The sequence below is a fragment of the Tubulanus polymorphus genome, chromosome 1, assembly GCF_964204645.1.
Source record: "Tubulanus polymorphus chromosome 1, tnTubPoly1.2, whole genome shotgun sequence".
In the NCBI taxonomy this organism is placed as follows: Eukaryota; Metazoa; Nemertea; class Palaeonemertea; order Tubulaniformes; family Tubulanidae; genus Tubulanus; species Tubulanus polymorphus.
Genome location: NC_134025.1, coordinates 3,950,300 through 3,978,008, shown reverse-complemented (window position 1 = coordinate 3,978,008; position 27,709 = coordinate 3,950,300). Strand labels below are relative to the sequence as shown.

Below are 27,709 nucleotides of genomic sequence, written 5' to 3'. Positions count from 1 at the left end.
GGCCCTGCGCCGAAAAACGAATAATCCCGGTTAATGCACTTGAGTGAGTCAGTCTTGTCCCCGGATGGCGTTTTTAAGCCTGGCCCGTGTTTTCTGGTCGAGCCGGGGCCGTGATTTAGCTAGAAGTTATGGTATGCCAAATTTGAACCGTCTAGTGGTGCCCTCGTTGGTCAACCCCACTGTCCAGGGTTAGTTCTTAATTTACGTTCAGAATTATGGAGTGATAACGCGATTATATGTTTAAAATAGTTGTCGCGCGTTATAGGTAACGAGGTGAACGTACGTATAATTCCGTTGTGTTATTAACTTTAGTTGATCGTAGAGGAAATACCTGCTTGCTGTATCTGAATGCTTCAAAAAAGGATTGAAAATTTATTTCCGGGTTCGGTGTGCAAATTTTTGACATGTAATTGAACGGATGTTCATTATTAGTCATTGTTGGAGTATCGTTGAAGTGGAACAGTGAATAAATAGAATCCGATTTACATCTGTGTTCAGTAATTGTGAAATATTACAATATTCTAATTGGAATTAATTGAATAGATTTATTGATAAAGAATCGTTGTCTTTACCTGTGAAGCTGTGCTATTTTACACAACCCTACAAAAAGGTGTTTGTTTTTAAAAACGAGAAACAATTTAAATCATGGCTGCTATTATAAGAGCGGTGAAAGGAAAACCAACATCAATGAAACAGATGTCTTCATCCGGTAGTGGTAATGATCATCATAGACATCACGGATCTATATTTCCTAAAATACCATTTTTACGCGGGAGACATAAAAGTAAGTTTTCCGCTTAATGATGTGAGCTTTTTGTCTGTTGTGTATAATTTTCCATTTCTTGAAAATTAGATCGATGTTTTTGTCTCTATTTCAGAACTAGGAGAAGGCTGGGGGGTAAATAAAGAACCGGTAGCTGATGGAGTAACTTTTTATTTGAAATTTCTCGGCTCGACGTTAGTTGAAGAGTTGAATGATGACGGGCAGAGTTATGGTGAAGGAATCAGTTCTGAAGCTGTTAAACGTGTTGTTACTATGGTAAGTAACTCGGTTGTGTAAGAATTTATTCATATTCAGTGTAATATGTGTATTTCTCATATTCGTACGTCTTCTTTTGTTAGGCAAGAAATCGCGGGGCTAAATTACAGAAAGTGTCGCTCTACGTTTCGCCGTCGGGAATAAAGATGTTTGATCTCGTCAGTAATCAACTAATTAGGGAATTGACCGTGGATAGGTAATCATTCAAACAGTTTCCTATTTATGCTGCAACAGTTTCCTATTTATGCTGCATCATCCGATTTGCAGTGAGATATAGATTATACTATAATAATAGTAATGATTTATTTTCTTTTATCGCTGAAGTGATTGAAATAAAACTCAGCGCTTTACATAAAGAATAAAGTGTAATGATAGTTAAGGTTTATGCTGTTTATTTCTATTCCAGGATACGGTTCTGTACTGCTGATAGTTGTCATGAGAAAGTATTTGCCTTCATCGCCAGAAACACTGAAAATGAAACAATGGAATGTAGTGCCTACTTATGTGCGAAGAAGAAAATGGTAGGTATTCAATCCAGACATGCGTTACTATAGCTTATGCAAATATGGTGCTTAATTTGCACAAATTACTGCTCGAATGCTAATTAAGAATTTGATGACTCATTTCTTCTATTAAATAATCAGTATATGTTAAATCAATATTTTAGGCTCAAGCAGTGACCTTAAGTGTGGCCCAAGCGTTTCAGTTGGCTTATGAAAAATGGGAAGAAAATAAAGGGATAAAAGACTCACAACATTCAGAAAAGGTAAGCATTTCATTTAACTGTGAATGGAAATAGTTGATTCGGATATGAGGAATTTTATTATCAATTTTATCATTGAACAAAAGCAATGTACATATGTTCATTCATGTACTTTAAAGTATCTGGGTAAATACTTACCACTGTTTACTGATTGTAGATTTAGAACATGAGCTATTTCTATCCAGGTTTTTGAATTAGAAGTGACCAACCCCGGATGTAAACAGTTTGATATCAATATCGGGTTTATTGAATAAAAAATTTAGGGCACTTCTGGCATAATGTTTGTTTCTTGTGATACCGCCTGGTTCTAATAGTAAACATAGGTTCCATTGAATTCTAAGTTTAGGGGATATCCTTGTTTGTAAATCTTCACAATACCATCTGTTACATTGATTATTGATATATTCATTTGGATTTTGTTGACTGAACTAACTATCCTAACTTTGGAGACAACCAGCTTTCATTCAAATATCATTTCAAGGCTCGATTTATACAATCCTAGTATTTTCTCGAGATTATAGAAAATCCTGAATCAGTAAGATCTCAATATCCATGATGAAACAATAAATTAAAATTAAAGATAAATTAGAAATTGTTGAAAGACTGAAAATATTAGAAATATTTCGGTGGTTGCTGCGACTCTTCTCCAGTCTATAAAAAAGACTGATGAAGACTTTTTATTTTTTTTTCTTAATTTTGACTTTTTGTATCCTAAATTATTTTTTGGACAATTATGTGTAATTTTGTGGATTTAAGTTGTGGATTAGAACGAGAGCTGCGGTCTTAAAAAATGAAATACTATAAACCCTGACTCAAAATGATGTAATCAGAAGTTCCTTGTATCCTGTCGGGATATTTTTTATTTCAAGAAGATTTAGTATCCTGAGAAAAACCTAGCTTCCTCGGGATACTGGGATTCAGTCAATGCCGAAATCAATTCATGCATTTACTGGTAGTGCTAGTCCATGGGCAAAGCATAAAATTTAAAAATTGAGCTTTCAACAAGTGTATCCAGGTGCAACGCATAAATTAGTTAGATAATAAATAAAATGCGTCTACATCGTTTTTCCTGTCACCTCTTTTCTCGTAATCATTTTCCTACGCGTGTTGCCATGGTGACAACATGTAGTCGTGATTTACCTGATAAAGACACCGAATACGGTTTTATATTTGGAAAACAATTTATTTCTGCGTGACATCTTTTAAATGATGGTTTTACGTGAGACAATTTATCAACTGTGTTGTGCGCACGTACCGGTATCTGTGAGTGCCTTGATAAATATCAGCAGATCTGATATCACCAGATACTAACTACGTCTGCCCTCGTGTGTAGTAATAAATAATACTATTTAACTATAGCTGCTGTTACACACCCTGTCACTGGGGTATGCGGTGGAGAATCTTTTCTGATTTTTTATCGAGCTGAAATACTGCTGACAGTTATTTATCATTAAGGGCAATAGCTATAGGTACGAGTAATTACCGGGTACCTATAGTATGAACAATGAGTCAGTGAAGTGTGTTATTAACACTGTGGCATACCTACTATGTGTGTTAGCATGCGTCGCTTCATAATATCCGCTTAGTTAATTCATGAGTTTAAAATGTATTCATACTACCGGGTACTATTAATTGCACATTTCAATAAATACCCAGTGGCCTCGAGTAATTAATCCACTACATCGCAATTTCTGTATATTTTTTTTCATTTTCATAGAGAAGATTCAGTGGACTACAAGGCAACCATTCCGCCGATAACGACTTGTTTGAGCCGAAACCGTCCAAAAATACAACCACGTTAGATATCAATAGTGAATTACCTCCACCATTAATGAGTTTTAATTCTGGCCCGAGTGAACCCCCTATGCGAATACCAGCTCCTAATGGTAATCACGGTAAGAGACTGATCATCATAAATACGCAGTCAACCTCGGTTTATTCTGTATCACTCGGGACTGAGTTTTTAGCGTATGATTAAGGGACGTACCGGTAACAAATACTAGGTAGTTCTATGATGATTTAAAAGCCTGTAATGATATCGGGTTTACTAGGCCTACTTAAAAACAACTTAAAATCTCACTATTCCAAACCAGGTACCGTCTTCAAATGGCAGAGGTCAAAGAAACTGGTGTGCATACTCTATTTTTTCACTAAAAATGTATGTCCTAACAGCCATTACATAGAAATTGAACAAGTCAACAGGACTGCATATTTTGCTACAGAATAATAAAACCGATTATCCAGTATGAATTAGACCAAGAAATTTAAACATTGCTACCGATCTGTTTATATGGATTGTCCAGGAGGTTGACTGCATCTATTGTTTCTACTGATCGGTTGTGAAAAGTTTCAACTTGCGACTTTTGATTTGTAGGAAATTCAACAGCCGTCACACAACTAATACAACCAATTCCAGTTTTAACATCACCTAGAAATAATCATCAAAACGGTTATAAGACAACAACGACCACTTCTACTACTACAAATACGACTAATTGTAGACAAAATTGGGTGGTAAGTAGTGCATTTATAGAACTCAGTGACTACGTGAGTATGGGCACATTTCTGTCGGTGGTAGAAATTGTATGAATGGTTACATAAACAGGAGACTATAAGCAAAACAGCTGCTCTCAGACATAACAAACATTGCATATCAATGAAATTACATCTTATATAAAACTCTAGACCAGTATATTGTAGTTCATGAGCCATTAGTCGGGACTTTAAAACATAAGTTTTCATGGAAACATGGAATTAATTGGGTTCAGCTGGTGTTGTTTGATCCTATCATATTAAACTTACTTGAAAATTAATTGATTGGAAGTTTCTGTATGTATAAGGCTTATCCTTTACAATTCTTATATAATGAATTATACCTAGGGAGAAATGTTGATTGGTCTGGATTAGTAATCTTCTGCAGACACTATTTCTGATCAAAATTTGTTGTGTCGTGTTATAACTGAAGTTAGTTTAGATTTTGATTCCCATAATATGATTACATTGTACTTCCTATAATAACACCCTGTTGGTCAGTGAGGTAATCAAGCACATGATTTCATACTTTGACATTTTAGTTGGTCTGATATTAGTCAATGTTTAATTAGTGCTAATAGAAATATCACTACCGTGTAATATCCCTGTAGAATATGTATATTCAATCATATTTCTACAAGACTCACGGGCACAGATGAAAAACAGATTGACATTTTTTACAATATTTTAGCCTGAATTGATTTCATGAATGCTCATTGATTTCAAAATATTTTTCACTTTTTTCCTCTTCAGAGTTTCGATGATAATGATTTTGGCCCAGTTAGGTAAGTGTGATCAATGAAACAAATCCAACTGAATAAATGAATTGACAAGAATTCTCATATTTCGCTTTAAGTTAAGTCAACAGCATATTTAGAGATTGGCTTATAACGTGTATCTTTGTTATTTTCAGTTCACAACCAAAGCCTCAAATAGAGTCTCAAAATCCTTTCTATTTCGGAACAAATTTAACGACGGACGATATCGATGATGGCGTTCATCAGTTCCTCGACGGATCAAAAAGCAGGGAAGAGTTCTCGAGACAGAAATCGTTGGAGGATTTATTAGATCTTTAGTGAATGATCACAGATGATTGATGAATACCTTGCAAACGTTTCTGAATTGCTGTAATATCAAATGACACATTTTTCACAACGCGCATTATGATATATAAACTATTTGTAGTTATGTATGAAATAGTAAATTCTGTAGAGATTTTATGGTGCTGAAATCTGTTTCTTCGTAGACATAATTTCTACAGGGGTGACTTGTCTAGTGTAAAGATAGGTGAAGATTCCTGGAATCTGTTTTCTTGCGGATTCATTTCCTTTACCTGCAAATACCTTGTCCATAAATCTTTTTTATTATCTCTTAATGTTGTCTATGTACTGCTGTATGTGCCGTGAGTGTGTTTCAAATGTTATTTTTTTTACTGTTTTAAATATCGATGCTACAGCTGAGAATAACATATTCATATCGGTACTGGTACCTGAAGATCATTCCATCACATTGCAGATTAGAATGTTTGCATGTTAGAATGCTAAAAGATGAAATATCATAATTCTTAGAACACTTAAACAGCTCTACGTATCTTCATAGACTATAGTAATTTATTGCGTATTCGGTTACCTTCTAGTTGGGGCATTACATACAAGTTCTTTTCCTGGAAATACTTTCGGTGAAAATTGTTAACATAGATTTCCTATTGATGATCTGCCTGTGAATTGAAAAAATCAATTTGTAGGTATTTTTGGTGCGTATTATTATATAGTCCTGTGATATTACATCTAGAAATAATACATAGCTGTAAATATAAATATATCTATATCTATATTACATATTTTATTTTATGATGTAAAGTAAGATGAATTTTGTATCATGAGTTGTACAGATTATTCGTAAACTTACTCTAGCTATATTTATCTCAATAATTCTGGTCCAGAGTAGCTGATTCAAGCTTCTAGTATGCACATACACACACACACACCACACACCACACACATACTTGTATGTGGAATAGTCAATACATTATCTCAGTCTTTAGGAGTCCGTCCTACTGGTGAAAATGTTTGCACCTTAATCGCAACGAAATCTTTGGCAAAATTCACATGTGATTCAATAGTTATTTATAGTATTTATGATCGGTACTAGTTGTACTAGTAGTTGTACCAATAGTTAGTTTGTTGATTGAGCTTCATACAATTCTATATTCATTTGACTCGTGGAGAATCTCAGTTTATTGCGTTTAAACTACTTAAGAGTTGATTAGATAATTGCCAAGGACCAGTTTCTCATTAGTGATAGTTGAATTAGGTATTGAAAACAAATTTTATCCAGTCTTAATGAAGTACGTTAATTTATCAATTTCGTATTCATAAAGTATTGATTTTATGTTGATTTTAAGAGAAACGGTTCTCAGTAACTCAGGTGAAGGGATTTTGTCATAAATCTGTAAATAGTATGATCAAGATAAATATGGAGTAAAATATTAGCGCAGAATTGTTTCAGGCGCCAGTTATGAATATATATATATTGTGACTATTACTTAGATTCATATATACAGACACAGAGTTGTCCGCAATCTTTAAACTCTAGGTCGAAATTTAATGACTGTCTCTACCCATTCTATAATTCTTGAAGTGTTGTAACTTAGTCTTGTTATTTGTGCCAATTAAGCAAACATTATGACTACATTGGCAACTTCAACTTAAGTACTTTTTTTTAGTAAGAATTGATCTAAACACTAAGTTGATGTAAATTGATTTTATACTTACATGCTTTTATCGATGACTATGTGCTAACTGCTACTGGATGCTTCATACTTCTATTCTTTACACATATTTTTGAATCACAAATATCTGCCCGCGCTTCCTTCTAACATTGGCATTATTCTATTAGAAATAATTGCATAGGTAGGTGCATTAGTTATTCGAAATTTACCGTAGTTAGATGCAAAGCATAGATGATATCTTTTTCGGTGCTCCAATTTCTGAAGTTTTTTGCATTGGTACTAAATGATTTGGTGGTTAACATAGTTGTTAGAATGTAATTAGATATTGAAAATGGTTTTAATTCTGACATGAATGATGCCATCTTTGGTGAAGCTGGTATCATAGTTTGATGTAGTTCAATTCATGCTAAAGCTTGTTCGTCATTGAATTCTATTTTTGTACGTCGTTGATAATCTAAACAGGAATTACACATCCAAGTAGATATTTATTTTTTTCAGTGATGTTATGTATAAAATCTTAAGAGATTCAGATAGATGTAGTTTCTATGTGCATGATGCAGTCGGTAACCATAAGCTCAAACTTCAGGAGGGGATATCGTCAATCTTCTTCCTTTTGTAATATTTTCTCTCTTGATCCGTGTAAGTGTACATCTTTACATCATGATATTTAATCACTTTATTACACTAGGATACAATGTTCTTGCTATACATACTGATGTGAAATAAAAGAATAATTTGGTCTGTGTGAAAATATGTTTTTCTCACCATCTCTGGAGTTTTCAATCGAAATAAAGGCCTCTCCTGGCAAGGATATGAGGAAACGTACCAACTGCCCCCATTAAAAAACAATGAACAATCAGTAACAATGAATTAGATTTATTTCAGAGCATCAAGTAATAACAGGCTATGATCATCACAACGCACAAATAAATACATCTTTTTATTTTCTGTCTAGTTCTGTGACAGTTTATCCCAAATTGGGAATGTTTAGTAGGAACCAGGGACCACGAACCTACAACACGTAGACGATGAATTGAACGACACAATAATTCTCAGACACAAAATTTGTAATTTGGCTACACAAACTACGTTGAAATCAATCAATTTCACCAGAGAGGTGATTTTTTAAGCATGCCAGTCCATTTAGTGCACTCCGCCTCCTCAATCCTTCTGTTGATAAATGCCAGTTTATTTTCAATATTTTCTATTTCCTGAGAAAAGAAAATGAAGTTTATTCAACTTTTTGATGAATTGCACATGTACAATGAAAATTGTGTAGGAGTTCAGATGTTACCTTCATTATTCTGTCTTGTTGTTTATATTTGAGTTGAGGAGCAGCAGTGTCCAGTAACTCCATCTAAATTCAATGTATGGTTAGTATTGAGGCCTTTTTATGAACACTCGATTAGTATATTCGAGTATGCAAAACGTTTTTATGAGCATGGATTATGTCATAATCCGTCATTTTTATGAACATTGGTTATCATAATCGATTAGCATACTCAGCATACTCGCTCGGCGAGCAAGTATGCCGATTATCTAATCCAACCGATATGGTGTTCTCGGTAGAAGTCGCTGCTGAGTAGGCCATAATTGAATAATTTCTACCTGGCGTTTTTATCAACCAACATACCCGGTTATGCTAATTGACACTAATCGGCTATATAATCTAAATAGCTAATCTATTTCGATTTTGCTGGTTCATAAAAAGGCCTCTAATCATACTGATCATCAATTCATTAATTGAAATGACAGAAGCCAAATGAAAGAAGATCTAATGAATGCATACCCTTGATTGATAGTCTTCAAGTTTTGACTTCCAAGTGTTCCAGTATTTTTGCAGTTCAGTTGTCTTTGGATGTGGTTTTACTGGAAAAAAGTTCACAAGACCACAAGCTCTTTAACCAATTTCTACTTCTACAAATTCTAAATCACTTTTGAATGTATCTATTTTCAGTTGTATTGAAACTCACCATTTTGATATCTGTTCAGCACTTCAAGGGTATACATAGGTCTCCTAAAGGAAGCATACACATTATGAATATTTATGAGAAAAGATGTGTTGACAGATATTAAATCTATTAACACTTACATGTTTTCATTTCGAATGTGGATTTTGTTTATTAAACGTTTATTTATTGGTACCAATGATCCGTTGATATTTCTCACCTGCAAATGGAGATTCAATCCTAAAAGCCCATTTAATTTTGATTAGGTTTAGTCATCTTTTGATTAAGTCATTAATCAGCATACCCTAATTATTTTGTCGTCAGTAACGTTACACAAGCATCTTATCTTTTCACAAATTGTGGATGATTCTTCCTCCGGAGATGTTTCGATGCAATATACCGCATCAGGTCGACCTACCGTGTCATCACCTGCAAAATGGAGAACCCAACATCAAAAATTCTTCCCTCATTCCGCCTATTTAAAGCCATCATTTATGAATAATTTAGAAAGAAGTAGTTAATACTCTTTACCATCTAGCCTTTTAACAGAAAACCTTATGATTTCTCCATCACTGATGTGGTTATTTTCATTGATGAAATCGTGAGTATTTAACGAGTTTGACAGCTTGGAAGCCATGTTGTTTATTTACTTCGGTCGGCAATCTTCCCATCGATAGGCGGCGCTAGGGGTTCCTTAAGGGGTAGGAAACACCGAACACCACTACAAATGAGGATTACACTAGCTATGAAGGTTTAATCGTCGCACAGATGTCTCGGGATAACGGTAAGTGAATCGCAATTAATACTGAGGTTAATTATGAATGGTGATATTGAAATGTTGACGCTAATACGTGATGAATGGAGTGACTTTTGTTGGTCGCACTAATTATCGTAACAAAACGTTCTAACAAAGCGACACAATTCGATAAGGTCGGGCCGGTCGGGTTAGCTTTAAGAACTAAAAATGCTTCAGCCACATATTCTTGACACAATATTCTTCCTCACTTTTATTAAATTGTTAACGATGGTTCGTCAGTGATATTTTTATTGATTATAAAAAAGGCCATTTTGCGTATGGAAAGTTATGCAAAACTCAATTTCGCTATAAATCATTGTTTCTTTTAATATTTTGATTGTCTAAATTTATAGTTTTATATGTTGAATATCATTTTAATAAAAGAAGCAGATATTGTACCTTCTTCTAGTATAAAAGTGGTTTTAGTGAAGGGCCCTGCTTCAACCAAAGGAAGCACTGCTTTTTACCTCTGGTATATTTTGCCTTAAGATAATTACTCCAAGTTTGTACTTGTACTTTTACTCCTAATGAGTTTCAAAGGTCAAAATAATCATTTTTCCCATATAAACACAGATTCTGGTTTAGGCTGTTGAATCCTAATTAAGCAATGCGGATATCAAGGAAGTGTTCATATAGACGTGTACATGACAGATTTCGACATAATAATGTCATTTCCCAACATAGTACAGGAGAACATTTCGCTTTGTTTGTTTTCCTAAACAACTTATGTTTTATGCTGTTGCATCTGCGCCCATGTTACCATGACGGAGAGCTATTTATCCCATTCAATTAATTCTATAGCTAAGCTGCTTCGGGCTTCGCGTAGAGTTTTATCAATAATTTTCAGCTGACATGAGCAGTTGATTGATTATTTTTGCGTGTAAAAAAGTAAAAGCTCTTCAAGATTAGATGCAGGTTTCCTTTAGTATTCAGATACATCTATCCTTAAATGTATAGGCCTATAATGTGAATGGACATCTTAAACCATTTCAATGTTTGACCCATTGGCAGGTTTCTGAAATGGTGTCACTTTTCAGAGGTTGTTAAGTTCTGGTAATTACACGCTGTGCTGTTACTTAAACTTATTATGAGTAATGTGATCTTAACTTCACTGATATTGTTTAAGGACAAACTGCTGGTTACATGTTGGTTCATATGTAAATATTTGCCAGTGTCATAAAATCTACAATTAATACATACATGTACTATGTATGTAGATATAAAATGAAAGCAGTACAAGTTAGACCATTACCTGGCTATTATACATATCAAAAACAAATCTGATATATGTATGACTGTATTTTGAATGGCTGAGCAATTTCGAATTGTACATTCACCTGCGATTGTAAGGCATATAACTATTACTGTAATATGTTCCTATATGATTATAGGGTTTGTATTTTTCCTTTCTTGAATGTCATCCTGGATAGTTATTTCAAAAGAGTATGAAATACAGACATGAATTACTTTACTCATAATTGCTTATTACGAGATATAGAGTGTTAAAAATGACTAATGACCTTTTTGGAAATGATAATTATGTGGTTATTCAGGGAAGTGGGAAAGTTTTCCCGATTTATTTTCTAGCGTGCAGAAATTCTACATTTTTTTCGCAGGCGTCAAATAATTTATTGAAATTAATTTTCTTGTTTATGTTTGTAATTTTTTCAAATATCTTTCAGATGATGATGGATTCAGTGCAGCAATGGTTGGCTGACCTGCGATGGATGACTGAGTGTGAATGTATGAGTGTCCTTCAGAGTAAATCACTGACTGTTCACGAAAATAACAATGTCCAAACTGCTAATACTAATGGTGCTACATCTCTACATGCCAAAGATCAAAACAATAAGAAAAAACAACTGATACCAAAATCTGTGAAGGGTACGTTACTTCTTCATTATCGAAATGAATAAGGCTTCTGAATGATGAAGATTTTATGCATTCTTCCTGTTGTATTTCAGAACATATTGATGTCATACGAAGCAGAGCTCACGTCGTAAGCTCTGAATTTACTAAGATATTCAGGTATATTATTGTAAATCATTGTACAAAAGTAGTTTCTGAAAACAAAAATTGAAATTTGTGAAATGATTGCATTTCGAATTTTATAGTAAGATTGAGAAAGACAGATGGAAACATGTAACTAGTAGAATGCTACGTATTGCAAGCCACTTGCGTTCATTAGTTCATGAATGTGATACAGCTATACCATTTAATGCACCACACGTTATTTGGAAGGTAAAATCTTCCCTTCGATTTTCCTCCTGTAAATAACCAATTGAGCAAAACGCACAGAAATATGTTTTGTTTTCCATTCAGCAAGAAGAACAATTGATCGAAAACTGTAACTGCTTGCAGAACGTTGCTACTGAGTAAGTAATATTTCTGATGTTATTCTCGATTGTAACGACGTTAGCATTAACATTGCAAGAATTCATTATTCATTTATCAACAGGCTTATGGAAATAAATAGCACTTTACCAAAGAAAACACCATTGCTCGATCAACTGACAATTACTGGGCAAATATTTGGTTGTCTGGTTGACAATGTTCTGGGATATTTAGTACAGGTAAATTTTCTCTTGATATCTTATTTGAATATCATTGACTGGAGTATTGTTTGATTAGTATATTACATTTCTTTTTTTCAGACAATAGTAGATCCTATAGTGTGTCAGTCGAGTGCTGTAGCTGTCAAATCAAGTATTATACATTTAACCGATCTTGCTATAGATGGTGAACATATGTGTTTCATTGTAGCCAGGGTGAGTTAACATAACATAGGGATGAGATGATTGATGAGATTTTAGGTTATGTTTCTTGTTCGTGTATTTCAGGAAGGTGGAGTGCGTGCTTTGCTCAATATATGTCATAATGAATCTATAATGACTTCTTGGTCACATGCGTTAAGAACTTTAGCCACTGTATGTTGTGTTCCAGAAGCCATTTCTGAATTAGAAAAGGTTAGATTGTTTGTTTTATATTTTCCAAGGTTTTGTTATATATTTCTTCTATATTTAAAAAAAAATGATATCTTAAAATATCAGGAAAATGGAGTTGAACTTCTAACGGACTTGCTCAATGATAGTACATTGAATGAAACAATAAGATCAGAGGCAGCTGGAGTAATTGCACAGATAACATCTCCTGGACTCGAACAATATCAACATCTTTCAGGATTCTTGGAAAATATTGATGATCTGGTTCGATCTTTAACTGGTAAGTGATGATTGTACATAGGCTACATGTACATGGATTTATCCTGGACAAAAAATGAATAGTAAGAAATGTCCGTTTTAGTATTGTGCGTTGAAGCATCAACAACTGAAGTTTTCCTGTTGGGATCTGCTGCTGTCGCTAATATAACATTCATGGATAGTTTGTCTTGCGATTATTTATTACAATATCATACGGCACGTGTCCTTATTGAAGCCAGTTTACTCAATAAAGCGGAGTCAATATTCTCTAAAGATCAGGTATAGTTTATGATATCATATACCAGTTACCATATGTGTATGATTGAGATTTAGCTTTCAGTAATGAATTTTTTCCATCAACTTTTCACATTTAGGTTGTCACGGTGTTGACCAATATGGCCGCTATGGAATCCTGTTGTCACGACATCACAGAAAACAATGGAATAGAACTATTACTTCATTTTCTACAGGAGCGCCCTCATAAATATGAGGCAGATACAGAAAAATCAGCTTGCGAACGAGTACAACAGAAATCAGCTATTGCACTCACTCGCCTCAGCAGACTACAAGAAAATGCTCAAATTATTATTGCTTGTCAAGGTACTACATGAATTTAAATCTACATACTGCCATTTAAACAACTACTCCTAGTAGGTATATTCATAGGAGTTCTATGGTATATTATCGGATAAAGTGAATTCAGATAATGTGTATATTTCAGGTATCACACGATTAGTTCAGTTATGTAGAGATAGTTATGAACGACACAATAGTGATGCTGTGTTAGTTGCATGTCTGGTATGTTTACATAAGTTCGTATTTGATTAGCTATTTATTCTGTGTGTGCTGTGTATATCAAACTGACATTTATCTTTATAGGCTGCATTAAGGAAGATATCTGCTAGTTGTGGCACAAAAGATTTCAACCCGGTCGATGTGCAACAACTCATCCGGCCTAAATTACTGGATTCATTTCTGATATGTTCAAGACTCGAAGAAAGTTATGTATGACATACGTTTCGAGGTTTTTTATACGCAAAAATTTTCAGGAACTGGAAAAAAGCAACCAGAGACATTCTTCTGTTCTTTATACTGAATAAAACTGTACTTCAAATATGTAGGTACGCATCTCTATTATACATATGAGCTTATGTGCTCCGTCCAACTTAATCTGCTTATCGATAGAAGAAAATTTTATATGATCTTTTGTAAAATGTTTTATCAAATAAGCCATAGAGAGTATACTGTAGGCTACAATCTTAAAAAGATACTAGAAAGACTTGAGCAATAAATAGGTATTACATGAAAACTCTGTAAAAGGCAATATATGTGTACCGTCCTTGTTAATTGAATGTTCAGTTTTGATAGAATGTTTCCTAAAAAGTGAGATGATTTATTTTTATTTCATTCATGTCAAATCCTGTCTTATAAAGATTTTAATTATTACATTCTTCAGTTGGTGCTTCATCATTCCAAATTATTCCACCCAATATTCTTCAATTTGGTCTAGCTTTAAGCTGAAAATTCTGGCATTCATATTTTTACTGTGATATACTGCTGTCGGTAATTGAGTCTTATTTCATATTTTTAAACACTGTAATTAATGATGGTTGTGAGAATTCTGGACTTAATAAAATTTCATTCGTTACTTTCAATTTTTTGCTCCTCAATTCTATGGGATTTTCGATTGTTAGCTACGTACATTCTCATGAAGTTACTAGAAACGATGGCGTTGGTCATTGATATGCTCCCGGCAATCGGGCCCGCAACACCTGTGGTACGCATTACACCGGAATGTGCTGCCCTCAACTGTGTACGGTGGGGCGTGAAACTAACCCGGAAATTAAATTTGAAGGTCGTTGAGCTCCGCTTTGTTCAAAACGGATAATAAATTCGTAATTACTACAAATGATAATAATTAAATTATCATCATGGCCAATGAAAGAAAAAGGTCGTTACGAAACGGAAAATTCTACGAACCAATGGGTAAATCATTTGACTTCCAATTCGTGATGGTTACGAAACCAGGAAAAATGGCCATATGAACATGATGAACCAAATCCTATATAAAAAGACTGCGGAAAACGTTGTCCAACTAGTATTGGTTTCAAACAACTGCAAACCTTCATCGTCCCGAGGTGGAAGACGGTGCGATACCAAAATTCGCTGTTCATGAAATCCGTCCTGGACTGAAACCACCTAGACAAACGGGCATCTACGGCCAATCAGTTTCAGCGTATGATCAGCCTGCACTCATATTAATCAACCAGCACTCCACCTGTTGCCAAGTGCCAAGACCCTGCAACCCTCGCAACTACCAATACAGATACAGGCCAGCTGTCCTATGAATAAAAGGTCAGAGGGGTCCTGCCTTCTTTTCTTTAGACAAGTCATGAAGGGCTTTCAGGGGCGGATCCAGGGGGATGGGTCGACAGTATTGGAAGGAAATTTAAGGGCACCTTTCTGATCTTAGGGCACACCCAGTATCCAGGTCAATGCGAGCGCCGAAGGTGCGAAGTCCTTAGAGCGGGGTCTGAAAAATTTTGAAAATATGGTACCATTTAAAGGCTTTTAGAGTGCTTCTAGAGGCTAGCAGAGCAATCCAGAATAAACGAATTCGAGACAAGATTTCAACAGATGCGGATAAAAAATGAAGCTGGCGAACCCATGAAAGAATGGTTGTCGCCAACTTCGCCTAGTGCCCCTATAATCTTTAAAAGTGCCCCTTAACAATTATACAGAATACGGCTAAGTGCCCCTTCATTGTTAACAATCGGCAAAAATTGCCTCGTCTTCACATTTATCCTTATGTCGTGTGCCATCTTCCAAACCAAAAGTGCCCCTAAAATTTTAAAAATTAGGCAAAAAAGTGCCCTTTTCTTCAACATTTTCCGCGTATAGTGCCCTCTTCTAAAGTATGAGTGCCCCTTTAGCCCTCCCTGAAAAGGCAAGGACAAGGTGCCCTCATCTAAAGCATGAGTGCCCCTTGCAAAAGGAAAGTGCCCTTTTTAATTTATCATGATGGCTTTACAAATATGATTATCTCTCCTCACTTTCTCGGCAGCAGTATATACCGATTAATTTTATAATTATGCCCGGATTACGGACACGGAATTAGCGGTTGCTGAAATAATGCCATCAAAAATATTGCCGGTGAAATTTCGAAGGGAATTCTAGACCGTATTGGGCAATACGGCTAATACGGTCTGGATCCGCCCCTGGCTTTAATGTCTGCTGCGTTGCCTAATTTCGTTAATTTGGTTTATTATGTTTAAATATAAAACACTCATTCAACTCCAGCCTTCAATCCCCCTCTCCCCTGCCCAAGAGGGATTTTTTAGACTCATCCTTTCCGTCTTTTAGTTAGCCCTACGAAGACATCTACACCAAAAAGGAGAGATGTTATCAATTCTCACCAAGTGAAACATCAGTTTGAGGTATGTATTTCTTTTAATCTAATCTTCAACTAAATCTCAATATATATGATAATTGTGTACCATGTTTTTTAGGGCAGCGAAATTCCGCTGACACCTGGTGGACTATTCGGAAATAATGATGAGGTCAGTTAGGTACCCGTATTGAAGTGAATTGTTGTCTAATGAAAATAGTTTCATTTTTTCAAGTCTAAAAATTTTTTTCAGGAAAATGGAATTGACAATCCAACTTCGAAAACTAAGGTAGGTCATTGAAAAACTAAGTCCTTTATGAAAAAGAACTATATAGCCTCCTCGTATACAAGTTATTAACCTCTTATTTAAGGATAGTGGTATATTTGTTACACCAGGCAATGTTAAGGACAGTGGCATTTTTATAACGCCAGCAGCTCCAGCCCTGGATACATCTCATGACAAAGGAGATAGCGGTATATTTGTTACACCGGGTCCAGCGCTGGATACACCACATAAGGAAGAGGATAGCGGTTTATTTATGCCATCAGCTATTTCTCGTTTTGATTTTGATATGGCGAGTGTAGGTATCAATCAAAATTCTATCAGTTGTCAACAATTCACATATAATTTCAATTAATCCTCACTGTTTTTATTCATAATCTATTTCAGGATGAATATATTTCAGGCACTGAGGTTTGTACATTTTGGTCATTACAGTATACAGCAAAACCTTGTCATAACAAACTTGCAAATTTCATCTCACATGAGACAATTTAATCAATCGGTTTTAAGGAACAGGCCTCCTGACGTTTGTTGTAACGTGGTTCCATTGTATAATGTATCAATTTGCTCTAATCTCTTATTATTTTGTAACATCAATAATCTTTAACCAATATTTGTTTTTAGGAAACTGTTCATCCTCGGATCAAGGATTACCATTCTCCGGAATTTAGAGAAGTAATGAGAGGTCAGTATCTACTGGTGATTGATGTTTTTGCTCTATAACAAATAAACGTATTATTAGTGCTGTGTGGTAATTATCACTAAAATATCATTTCAGAATCCTTCAATCGGCATCGCAATTATGCAAGAGGTGGCAACGATCCAAACAAAAGAAAAAAAATGAAACCTGCTCGGGTAAATAGAATAAAATTATCGGAGATGACTAGTTAAATGTGTGGTGAATGTAATTCAATTTTGTATATAATTTTAGCCAAAAAAGTGGGAAGTAAGACTTCAAGAAGAGATTTCAGAAATTGAAAATGGTTATGAACTTTATGTTGAATGAATTAATTAACCTACACTGGTGATGATTGTGGCTATGCTAGCTGTTTATTGTTTGTTAATAGGATTAGATAATATTTGCCTGTTCAGCCAGATCTTGGTAGAATGTGCAACGTATGTAGTAACTGTATTCTATACTGGATACCAGATACTTAAAAGAGAAATCATGTTCTAATCATCACTTTATGATAAATGCAGAGAAATTCTCCATTTAGTAATTTAAAAGAGTACATGTATATCTTTTACAAAAAATTGTAATACAGCTATGTATGACTGGTGTAATTTATCCATTTATATTTTGATAATAAATATTGTATATTTGAAATATAATTTAAATTTCATTTTCAATCATAATTTTTCTCTATAACCAGTCATATCCGATCAATGATTGATCTTGATTAGCTGAAATATCACAAATTCACTTTCTTATTAAATTTATAAAATGATGCAAATGGAGTCAATGCTGAATTCTGCTGGTGGACTGCCAGCCAGTGGTGTGGGCTTGACCATTGCCCTTGTATAAAACGTTGATGATGAACTAGTCTAGTAGCAGGATATTCCCGACTATGGCACGTAAGTTTAAGGGCTAATTTATCCTGCCATTGCCAAATCAGATTTGATTTTTTAAGCGACTTGGAACAAGAGTACTGCTCACTTGATGATAGCGTAGCGGGTATATCCTCTAAAAATAATCATCATCCGAGACAATTTACACAACTATACATTTTATTATATAAGATGTGTTTATTAATGAAAGGAAACGATGAGTTATGTTACAATGGATATTAAACTTTTGGTCATAAATGATGTGCCATTATTAAAATACGCAGGCTTCAGGGGCCAGTTGCGGTTAAGGAGTCTATTAAAAACCAGTCTTATGATATGGGAAAATTTTTGAAGCTAACCCCTAGATCATCATGCAACTCGGTCCTTAAAAATTGGGTACATTACAGTACAACTTCATTTGTAGTATTACACACAGAAACGGAACATAGAATCATCAAAACATCGCAGGAAAAAACTTATTCTCATAAAATGTTAAGAATGCTTTATTCTTTATAGAAATATCTATCTACACATAAGAACTAATGCACAAAATCGTCTATCCAAGCAATTTTAAGGAGAGGGTCTACATTTTCTTCAATGATTCATGTAAATTAAAAATGTTTAAACGGGAAAATACGACTAATGAGTCACCTAACCTCCAAGAACAGAAACCAAAATGTATAAAATTAGCTAATACAAGAATGCATGATGTTTATGCAGCCAATTAATTCTTAGATCTAATGTGGTTTCCTTGTTCATAAAAATATTGCAGTCGCGTTCATTTCACATGATTTATTCAATGAACACACACAGTATTATTTCTGTACACAACAATTGTTCAGTGTCTTATGGAGCACCTTCTCCAGCCTGTTTCCTGAGCAGAACATAAATCCTTTCCTTAATCCATTCCTTATTGTGCGGAACATATGTAGCTTTACCTTTCTGGAATCTACAAGAACAATTATCGTCAAATAACAGCACAATTTTAATTCAGAGTGATGATTCTCAACAGCCCAAAGTTTTTTTCAGATTTAATTAATAATTTTTAGTCATTTGGGGCGGTCCATAAAATTTTCAAAGTTTTTTCCGTGGAGGACCCCCTTATTCCTCGAGCCTAATTTCAAACCTTGGGATGCTAAGATCATGCTGTTCTTGGTATTGTAAATTTGCAAATCTTAAGCAATGGTGTAAAATACTTACACAAGGCAGCAAATATCAGCGAGTTGATCAATGAAATCAAACAGCTGGCTAATGTCATAAGTGATAGATGGACTACTGGGATTCATTCGTTTAAGATGTTCCTCAAATATTTTACAAACGCCTTCCAAACAATCGTTTACATTTTCATAATCTGAGTACGTTCGACTTTCAGGTCTCCGGTGAGTTGGCTGCACCAGTAGAATTGTGTGTGACTGAAATGAAATAATATTAAGCTTTATGACGACTGCGGCCGAACAGCTGAAAGGGTATACAGTATCATTATAATGACCCCCGATATAGCAATTCATCAGCTAGATTTCATCTTATATAGGAATAATTAATAATAATCATAAATATTTAATAATTTCATACTGGATATGATGAAGTTTGCCTCAGCGATTGATTGGTGCCGCGAGTTTTTATGCGTCTAACCTGCGCATGTGGCAGGGGTTTGTGCCATGGCTGAGTCTAGCAATGCCATCCGGGAGGATGATTTGAACCATCCTCTCTCGGCAGGGCTTGAAAACTGATGGCATCTCAACACTTTCAAGTTTGCCATGGCTAGATTACTGATTTAGTCTTTGACTTAGAGCTGAGGAGTGCACAGCCTTTTTCAGATCAGCAGATGCTGGGACGGCTTTCGTGCCATAGCAGAAACTTGTGATGCCATCAGATTCGGATCCCTGCTGAGGATAGGTATGGACTTTTAGACGGAACATTTGCAACTGACATTAGCTTTCACTTTTTCTCAGTAGGGGGACCGTCTGGTGGCGCCACCTCCAAACATGATTTTTGATCTAATTTAACAAATATAGCTTGAAATCCATCGAATGAGAACAATTCATGAGGTGCTTCCCAAAGTAAAACAATTACATGAAGAAGGCAGATAGTTTAAGAAACAAATAGTCCCATATTCTTACCATTTTCAGGACGAATTGCGAAAGAAATTTCCGGCACAACGAGACGTAGAAAATGAACAACAAATTTAGCCTCTACCACATGACGTTTCAAAGGCCTTGATCCAAATTAAGATTATATGAAAATCAAAGGAAATACAAATTCGGTAAATTTTGTGAAAATTGATAGATTAATTTTCAATATACGCATTAATTAGCAATAGTATTAGATAAATTGTAAACAAGATTAAGATTCAATTCAATTTCCCCTTTATTGATATAAATGATTGTAAAGATATTCTCTATAGGCGATTTGTATATTGTTTGTCCATAATTCCATTTAAATTTAAACCTCTGTTTTTATATTTCTACATTGAAAAATATAACTTTAGCGGGTCCTCAACCACTTCTCTTGGAACAAGCGCCATCTATCTAACGTTATTGAACGAAACATTACCTCTTGAGTGTTGAGAAATGTGGCAGTAGGTGAATAAGGATTTGGACTTTTGATAGAATTACAACCGTTTATCTTCAGTTCATCAACATGGAGGAATTATGGACAATAGTTATATTGTCAATAGCCATGTTGATAGGCTGTTATATCGCTGGATCGATTCCTCTTGCCGTTACAATGTCAGAGGTAAATAAATACATCCATGTACTACTCCAGAAAATCACATCTGTCTCAAATTAAATCAATCGATTATTATTTATTAATCAATATATATGATACGGATCAAATTTTATTTAATATGTTCATTGATCCTTTTTGATGATGTATTTCAATCTTTAAGATACTTGACTCCAAATTGAATTTTTCTGTCATTTTTTAGGATAGATTAAAACTACTGTCAGTATTTGGTGCTGGGTTATTGGTAGGTACAGCATTAGCCGTAATAATTCCTGAAGGCGTTCATTCACTTTATGAGACAAAATTAGGTAAATAGAATAACACAACTTCAATAAATGAACATCATAACTTAATTGAATGAATTGATGTGAAATTAGGTTTCCGTCTTTTTCAGAGCTCAAACATCACCATAAAGATAAAGCTCATGAAAGTGATCACACTGATGGACATCATCATCATGATCATGATATATCTGACTTACACAGTGTGATCGGAGTAGCTCTAGTATTAGGCTTTGTTTGTATGTTACTAGTCGATAAAATAGGTGGTGGTGGACACAGTCATACTCCTGTTGGTAAGTATTAGTTTTTCATCAGTTCTGAAGGAATATCTATCATATGGTCTGCTGGATCTGTGCTTATCCCATTTGATGTTTCATCTTTGTTATGCTATTGTAGGCTTAGGCATGGATTGAAGAGAGGCAGGGACTCCTTTTTCGAAATTTGGTTAATTCAACCCATTGATTTAGATAAATTAAATATTGATTAAGTTGATTGAATTCATACATAAGATTTATTTACATCCCCCTGCTCAAATTTTATCTGCGGAATTGGTTCGACTATTTCAAGAATATCTTTTGTTATTGATGATGATCCTAATTTTTTTTTTCAGATGCTGAAAATGGTACACAACCAACAAGGAGCAGAATAACTGCTACATTAGGTTTAGTTGTTCACGCCGCAGGTGAATATTAAACTCATTTAATCTAATCATAGATATACCGATAACGCGACCTTCATTCTATATTTTGAGATGTTATTGTTTTCAAGCTGATGGAGTTGCTCTAGGGGCGGCCGCCACTACATCGCAAACACATGTCACAATGATTGTATTTGTGGCTATAATGCTCCACAAGGTAAGAAAAATAAGACTTTTTTTGAATTAATCGCAGCATGGAAATGAAAGGGGGAAAATAAAAAATTCTATTACAGGCAATTGAAAATGGAAGAAAAAATTGTTTTATTCCAGTATTTTCCGCGTAAAATCAAGGAAGGACTGTGGAAATAAATTTTAAAATGCGTTTTTTTTTAATTGTGTTAAATTCAATTTAAATGAGGGAAGAAACAATGAAAACTAACTTCATAAAATCATTGGATTAAAAATTGGAAGAAAACATCAAGAAAAAATGAAAATACATTTTTTTCATGGCATCTTTTTCGCAGCGTATCCAAGTATTAAAATAAGGCCTTATAACACCTAAATATAGTTTCTATCACCTTTTCCTTTGATTTGATGTAGGCACCTGCTGCATTTGGTTTGGTATCATTTTTACTACACGAAGGTTTTGATAGGATGCGAATACGTCGGCATTTGCTCGCATTCGCGGCAGCTGCTCCGTTGTTAGCGATGATCACATACTTCGGTTTAAGCCAGGTAAGCTGAACTACAGTGTATTCGTATAAAGTCTTGTTTTTCATAAGAGCATCTGTGACCCGTAATACAATAGACTGTTAATTAGAGAAGCTACGGGTGTCGAGTCTATTAATACGAATATAATACATTATATTTATACATAATCACTGATTCAAGTTTTTCTATAAAATACACGGTTGATTGATGATTTATTTTCAGCAAAGTAAAGAGACTCTTTCTCACATAAACGCCACTGGAATTGCAATGTTGTTTAGTGCCGGGACATTTTTGTTCGTCGCGACAGTTCATGTACTTCCAGAGATTGCTAACATGCCAACACGAACTGTATCATCAAATGGTAATGTGATCGTCCACGAACATAAAGGATTTACTATGTGCGAGGTTTTCCTATTGATTTGTGGCGCATTAATTCCGGTACTTTTGTCCATCGGTCATCATCACTGATGATAGAAATCATTCCTGTTTTGAATCCGACAGTTGTGCGTGTCTGTAGTTTTAATCGTTGTATATTAAGAATGTTATCGTCATATGGATGTCAATTGTGTGAACATATTAGTTGCACTATATCTAGGGTTCAATCAATTGTTCAAGAAACCTTTCCTACCAGTATCAGAAAATGGATTCCATCCTCATACTGTCATGCAGTCTGCTGCAGCTATATATTATTGTATCTTCCTTATATTTTGTGATGGTTTTATTGGTTTCTTTTTTAAGGTGTTTCTCAGTCAAAATGGGGTGATCAAAAGAAAACTTACTTCTAATAGCCTTTTTCCTCCTCCATCAGTAAAATGCATCAGTTTATTGCTAACTTTTGGAGGTAGTTTTTGAATTATGTTTAAAGTCACCAATGTTTCTAGTTAACTGGTATATCAAACAATGCACCATCAGGGTCTGGTTTCATGAAAAAACTAAGCTTAAATCAGTTAAGTTTGAATTGTTGTCCTCATCGACGATGTGAAGTAACCAATAGCAATGAAACCAAAATTTTGACTTAATATTCATCGTGAAACTGGACCCAGCCCTGTATTCTGGTTAGAAATGAATGGGTTATGCATGCTGAAAATATGATATATTCCATTATTAGCTATTTATCTGTAAAGAGAAATAAATATTGAAACAACCTTTTTGTTATTTTTGGTGGATGATGAAAAAGTCTGCCATGTATCCTGTGTAGTGTGCTTCCTATACATAGTGTACATTATTCCATAACCATGAAATAAACCAGATAAATGTAAGGTATTTATATTTGTAACTTCAACAGCTAATTTACTTGATTGAATGGCCTCATGAACAAACAATGTTTCTCTCAGTTATGAATTTGGATAGGGAATAAAATAATGTCATGAATTCACAAGAAATTATGTTTTGGTTGGTAATTCGGGTTTTTTAATATTTATGCCTGTAACATAAATGAATTGTGGAATAATTTGTGATGAATTGGAAGAAGGGCTTAAAGTACATCAATCTCTTGACATACAATATCACTGTTATATGTTTGAATATTGTAGATTTTTAAAAAATGTAATGAAATAAATTATATCCATGGGTACATAGATCTGTTCTCCTTTTGGTTCTCTATGCTATGCAACACTAGTGTGCCATCTATCGGAAGAGTGAGGTAGCTTTTGCTGAATGACTGCATGTTGTGCACCAAGTGTTCGTTTACACTTCTATGCATGTACAAAGATTACCCCGTTATTTGCATAAGTTGTACGTTGTACATTTAGTATCATCCAAAAGTAAAGTGAAAAAAAACAATACGGGCCATCGTACGTCATTCGTTTGATTTTTTATCCGCGCAGTCGGGGACTCGAACCTGGTTCTATTGCAAGTGGCGCATCGACAGGTCTACTTTCTCTGGGGATTTCCCAAATTAGAATTGAAGCAAGAAAAATAATCTTGAAATTCGGGAGGTGCATTTGACATGGGAAATCCGGTAAAAGTATCTGGTGAGTGAATTGAGACTGAGTATAATTTAATCGATGCATTATTAGGTACAGACCCCACGGGCCATCGTATGTAAAAGTAGTGCTTACCATTTTCAAATCATCAAAAATCATGGTTCGTGGGCATGGAAATATATATTCTTAGAATTTCGAAAAATGGCCAATCTTTTCTCATTCCAACATGAGAAAATGAAGACTTTTAGCAATCCTTCTTCATTGATACAGTGTAAAATGGATAAGAACAATGGTTTATTGAAGACCAAGATATGTGTTCAAAAAAATTAAGCAAAACATCCCATAAAGATTGATGTCACATGAAAATTAGGCATTAGGTACCTAATCGTTGGTGGTAAGCTTGAATAACCAACGGTATAGTGAAAACATATGATCATAAAACTAAACCACTAAATTAAATAGCTGTAACCTGTTAACTGTGTACTGCATGATCAGGTGGTTTAGTTTCGTGATCGGATATTTTCATAGGAATTAATTATTACCACTAACAATTAGGTAATTTAAACTAACCATCATCAAAAATTGGGTTACTAATTTCAGGAAAGATTTTCCACGGTTCAGAGGCTAAAAAATGGGCCGAAGACGTAGCGAAATACATCAATGAAAACTTGCGGTATGAAGAGGTAGATGCTTGCACCGAGTGTATCAGACCATGTAAGTATTGACTTGTGATTCTCTGTGTCTCTGTATTGGACTGATCGTTATGATATATTTGTTTCAGCGAGTGCAGCAATCAACAATCAATTAAAAGAAATGATCAACAACAGTTTGAAATGTTGTTTTGTGATAGATAGAGATTTTTTCAAACTAACTCACCCGCAAAGTATGTATACAGTCTGTATATCTATGCGCCTAATTCTGTGGTACCTGATTATTCTTAATTGATGTTCAAAATAAACAGGTCCACAATTTGACTATGTCATGCAAACAAATCTGGTGGCAGTTTGCTATGGTGAGGTACAAAAATGTGAACTTAGTATGAACATTCCGTACGTATTTGAAAGCAACATGGAAGTCAAGGATTTTGCTAGGAAGCTCATAGATTTATGGAAGAGGGGTAAGTACTAAAACGTGATTGATATGAGATGCTCATTGTCTTATGTGACTCCTGTGATGATTTTATAATTTTAGATGATGGAGTTCAAGATTCAGACGTAAGCAGTTCTAACTGTGGTTGGAATCACACCATGAAAGTAGAAGGTGCAAGTGTTATAGGTATGAAAGTTTGTAGCTATTTAACAAAAACATACGAAAAATGTAAAATAATTGTGAAGTTTATCTCTGAAAGGTGATGGAAGCACTGGAGATCTAGGGAGAGACTCATATCCAAGTGTTGCATCAACCGGTAAGTGGGATTCACTGTAGTGGGACGTGACCCAAAGCCAGTCAATTATCGTACTATAGTTGTTTTTTTTTTCTAGCTAAGGATTCAGGCAGTTTGAAATGTTTGGAGCAAGCAATACAGCCACAAGCCATCGGTGGTATGGAAGCCTGCGGTAATGGTAGTATGGAAGGGAACCCCAGTGATACTCGTCCCCAGCTACAGCAATACCAGCCACAGTCTAATCTGCAAGGTAACAATTTCAACTGAATTCAAATGTAATTACAGTAATGATATCATTATAATCAGACCTGACTATGAGTACCATTCGAGAGTACTTCCTACTATTCTTTTTGAGAGCTTAACTACAGAAGAATTTCTAGTTCAATCATTCTCAAAATACTATTTGATATGTAAAAATCATCATTTATGGTGAAACATCAGGTAGTCTGGCCTGACATAACTTGATGCTTACTATTTCAGGAATGGGAAGGTTGGAATTGAGCCCACCAATACCGGGACATCCAGTTGCTCCATCAAATGACTGTATGCCAATGAGCAGTGTACAACATCGTATTTTGAGGCAGATAGGAATACGTTTAGAAGGTTCAACAGTTGTATCTTGTGACTGGAAAGACTGGGCCTCGCTGCAGCGTAAAGAAGGCCGCAAGTTTTTAACACAAGATGAAATTAACTTGATGGAAAGAAAACCCCCAGGCACCATCTTTACATCACTAATTCAAGACCCAAAGTTTGAAAATTACACAATAGGAGATTTTCGGACGGACATGAAAAAGATACAGCGTAATGATATTTTGAAGAAATTTAATCAGTTGATGTCAAATGATGCCTAAAGCTGACAAAATCTTTTGTAATCATTTAGTTCATTGTTTAAAGAATGCAGTAATCAGAAATTTCTCTTTTTAAATTATGGAAAAAAAAATAAAATGTCATTTCAGGATGTCACTTAATGTGCTTTCAGTTTGCTTCTCGAGTCAGGCTCGTCTTCCGATTTATTACAGCAATTTTATTCTGGACAAATGCGGATCACCATCGAAACAGGGACATTTTTACAACCAAAACTTGTCTTATGCATATAACGCATTTATTTTAGTTGAATAACAATAACAAAACCATATTTCATAGACACACAGTTCACGAACCGACTTCCAAACTCTGATCACTTAGAAATATCCTCAGCCGATTTCGTTGTTAATTCTATCATTACTTCATTGGACGTAATACCTTTACAGGTTTCATAGTCAAGTCCTGTCGAACCATATTCTTTAGCACGAGTGTAGGCGTTCTTATAAAAGTTTGAACTTATTTTACGAAGACTTTCATATTTCTCATCACATTCGGTCTCATTTGCTAATTGCGTAGCTTCCCCGAGCTTAAATTCGACAGCCAACTAAGCATGATAAAACAAAGAAAGATTAAAAAACTCAAGAAATGAAGCCGAAGAAGGTTTTTTATGAAAAGAAACACGTCACGTATTATGGAATCCTTGGATTTAATCTTTTGCTTTTTTAAGTCATGGGCAAACTGATATGGTTAATTGATTTACCTGACTACGAATGAAACTCCCCAAATCACGGCCAACTTTATCTTTATCTACACACCAGTGTCCTAATAGTTTCATAAATTTTCGATACCTGGGCGCAGCCATCTTGAAATAAGCGCCCTCTTCGTACAAGCAGGTGCCCCTTTTTTAGAAGACGCTTCACGATTGGTCAATGCTGTCGAAGTCCAACCAATAGGAGAACGCCTTACATCGTCCGGCGTTTAGTTTACTAGTTACAAGATGGCGGACGAAAT

At 34.9% G+C, this 27,709-nt stretch overlaps 7 protein-coding genes and 1 long non-coding RNA gene across 11 annotated transcripts; 4 read left to right on the top strand and 4 right to left on the bottom strand.

Annotated features, from left to right (window-relative positions):
• The first annotated feature begins 180 nt into the window (after positions 1–180).
• LOC141914921 (uncharacterized) lies at positions 181–6,249 on the top strand. The gene is made up of 9 exons (XM_074806261.1): positions 181–784; positions 879–1,039; positions 1,123–1,235; positions 1,446–1,560; positions 1,707–1,805; positions 3,520–3,697; positions 4,177–4,316; positions 5,088–5,119; positions 5,248–6,249. Exons 1-9 carry the CDS (start codon positions 646–648, stop codon positions 5,408–5,410), a joined length of 1,140 nt encoding a protein of 379 aa, XP_074662362.1. The 5' UTR covers positions 181–645; the 3' UTR covers positions 5,411–6,249.
• On the bottom strand, positions 1,461–6,317 carry LOC141914922 (uncharacterized). The gene is made up of 3 exons (XR_012620899.1): positions 6,243–6,317; positions 5,964–6,051; positions 1,461–1,507 (listed from the first exon to the last, which is right to left on the bottom strand). It is a non-coding gene; the product is annotated as an uncharacterized LOC141914922 (long non-coding RNA).
• A 1,634-nt stretch (positions 6,318–7,951) lies between these two features.
• LOC141912725 (uncharacterized) lies at positions 7,952–9,693 on the bottom strand. Its single transcript, XM_074804089.1, has 7 exons — positions 9,546–9,693; positions 9,319–9,443; positions 9,158–9,234; positions 9,039–9,082; positions 8,855–8,934; positions 8,360–8,422; positions 7,952–8,276 (listed from the first exon to the last, which is right to left on the bottom strand). The coding sequence occupies exons 1-7, from the start codon at positions 9,649–9,651 to the stop codon at positions 8,172–8,174; spliced, it is 600 nt and encodes a 199-aa protein (XP_074660190.1). The 5' UTR covers positions 9,652–9,693; the 3' UTR covers positions 7,952–8,171.
• Positions 9,691–17,955, top strand: LOC141912715 (protein inscuteable homolog). 2 transcript variants are annotated; one of them, XM_074804076.1, is made up of 17 exons: positions 9,691–9,798; positions 11,493–11,694; positions 11,775–11,838; positions 11,925–12,051; positions 12,133–12,185; positions 12,269–12,383; positions 12,465–12,578; positions 12,651–12,776; positions 12,861–13,032; positions 16,374–16,447; positions 16,520–16,570; positions 16,652–16,687; positions 16,770–16,979; positions 17,069–17,092; positions 17,306–17,366; positions 17,460–17,536; positions 17,613–17,955. In XM_074804076.1, the coding sequence occupies exons 2-17, from the start codon at positions 11,493–11,495 to the stop codon at positions 17,685–17,687; spliced, it is 1,581 nt and encodes a 526-aa protein (XP_074660177.1). In that variant the 5' UTR covers positions 9,691–9,798; the 3' UTR covers positions 17,688–17,955. The 2 variants fall into 2 exon arrangements, with proteins under 2 accessions (XP_074660177.1, XP_074660167.1); XM_074804066.1 differs by lacking the exons at positions 16,374–16,447; positions 16,520–16,570; positions 16,652–16,687; ... (3 more) ...; positions 17,460–17,536; positions 17,613–17,955 and adding exons at positions 13,114–13,289; positions 13,385–13,610; positions 13,732–13,808; positions 13,890–14,653.
• A 458-nt stretch (positions 17,956–18,413) lies between these two features.
• On the bottom strand, positions 18,414–20,444 carry LOC141909682 (enhancer of rudimentary homolog). The gene is made up of 3 exons (XM_074800251.1): positions 20,350–20,444; positions 19,430–19,641; positions 18,414–19,178 (listed from the first exon to the last, which is right to left on the bottom strand). The coding sequence occupies exons 1-3, from the start codon at positions 20,350–20,352 to the stop codon at positions 19,076–19,078; spliced, it is 318 nt and encodes a 105-aa protein (XP_074656352.1). The 5' UTR covers positions 20,353–20,444; the 3' UTR covers positions 18,414–19,075.
• A 352-nt stretch (positions 20,445–20,796) lies between these two features.
• LOC141906648 (zinc transporter ZIP9-B-like) lies at positions 20,797–24,296 on the top strand. The gene is made up of 7 exons (XM_074795927.1): positions 20,797–20,965; positions 21,159–21,264; positions 21,351–21,530; positions 21,848–21,919; positions 22,006–22,091; positions 22,475–22,609; positions 22,808–24,296. The coding sequence occupies exons 1-7, from the start codon at positions 20,870–20,872 to the stop codon at positions 23,051–23,053; spliced, it is 921 nt and encodes a 306-aa protein (XP_074652028.1). The 5' UTR covers positions 20,797–20,869; the 3' UTR covers positions 23,054–24,296.
• A 129-nt stretch (positions 24,297–24,425) lies between these two features.
• Positions 24,426–26,850, top strand: LOC141910017 (uncharacterized). 3 transcript variants are annotated; one of them, XM_074800716.1, is made up of 9 exons: positions 24,442–24,558; positions 24,781–24,904; positions 25,111–25,224; positions 25,292–25,393; positions 25,472–25,627; positions 25,702–25,785; positions 25,859–25,915; positions 25,992–26,144; positions 26,375–26,850. In XM_074800716.1, the coding sequence occupies exons 4-9, from the start codon at positions 25,324–25,326 to the stop codon at positions 26,743–26,745; spliced, it is 891 nt and encodes a 296-aa protein (XP_074656817.1). In that variant the 5' UTR covers positions 24,442–24,558; positions 24,781–24,904; positions 25,111–25,224; positions 25,292–25,323; the 3' UTR covers positions 26,746–26,850. The 3 variants fall into 3 exon arrangements, with proteins under 3 accessions (XP_074656811.1, XP_074656817.1, XP_074656824.1); XM_074800710.1 differs by lacking the exon at positions 24,781–24,904 and having other exon boundaries at positions 24,426–24,558; XM_074800723.1 differs by having other exon boundaries at positions 25,111–25,393.
• Positions 26,851–26,988: 138 nt separating this feature from the next.
• Positions 26,989–27,571, bottom strand: LOC141915128 (ubiquinol-cytochrome c reductase complex assembly factor 2-like). Its single transcript, XM_074806544.1, has 2 exons — positions 27,459–27,571; positions 26,989–27,302 (listed from the first exon to the last, which is right to left on the bottom strand). The coding sequence occupies exons 1-2, from the start codon at positions 27,558–27,560 to the stop codon at positions 27,072–27,074; spliced, it is 333 nt and encodes a 110-aa protein (XP_074662645.1). The 5' UTR covers positions 27,561–27,571; the 3' UTR covers positions 26,989–27,071.
• Positions 27,572–27,709: the final 138 nt, after the last annotated feature.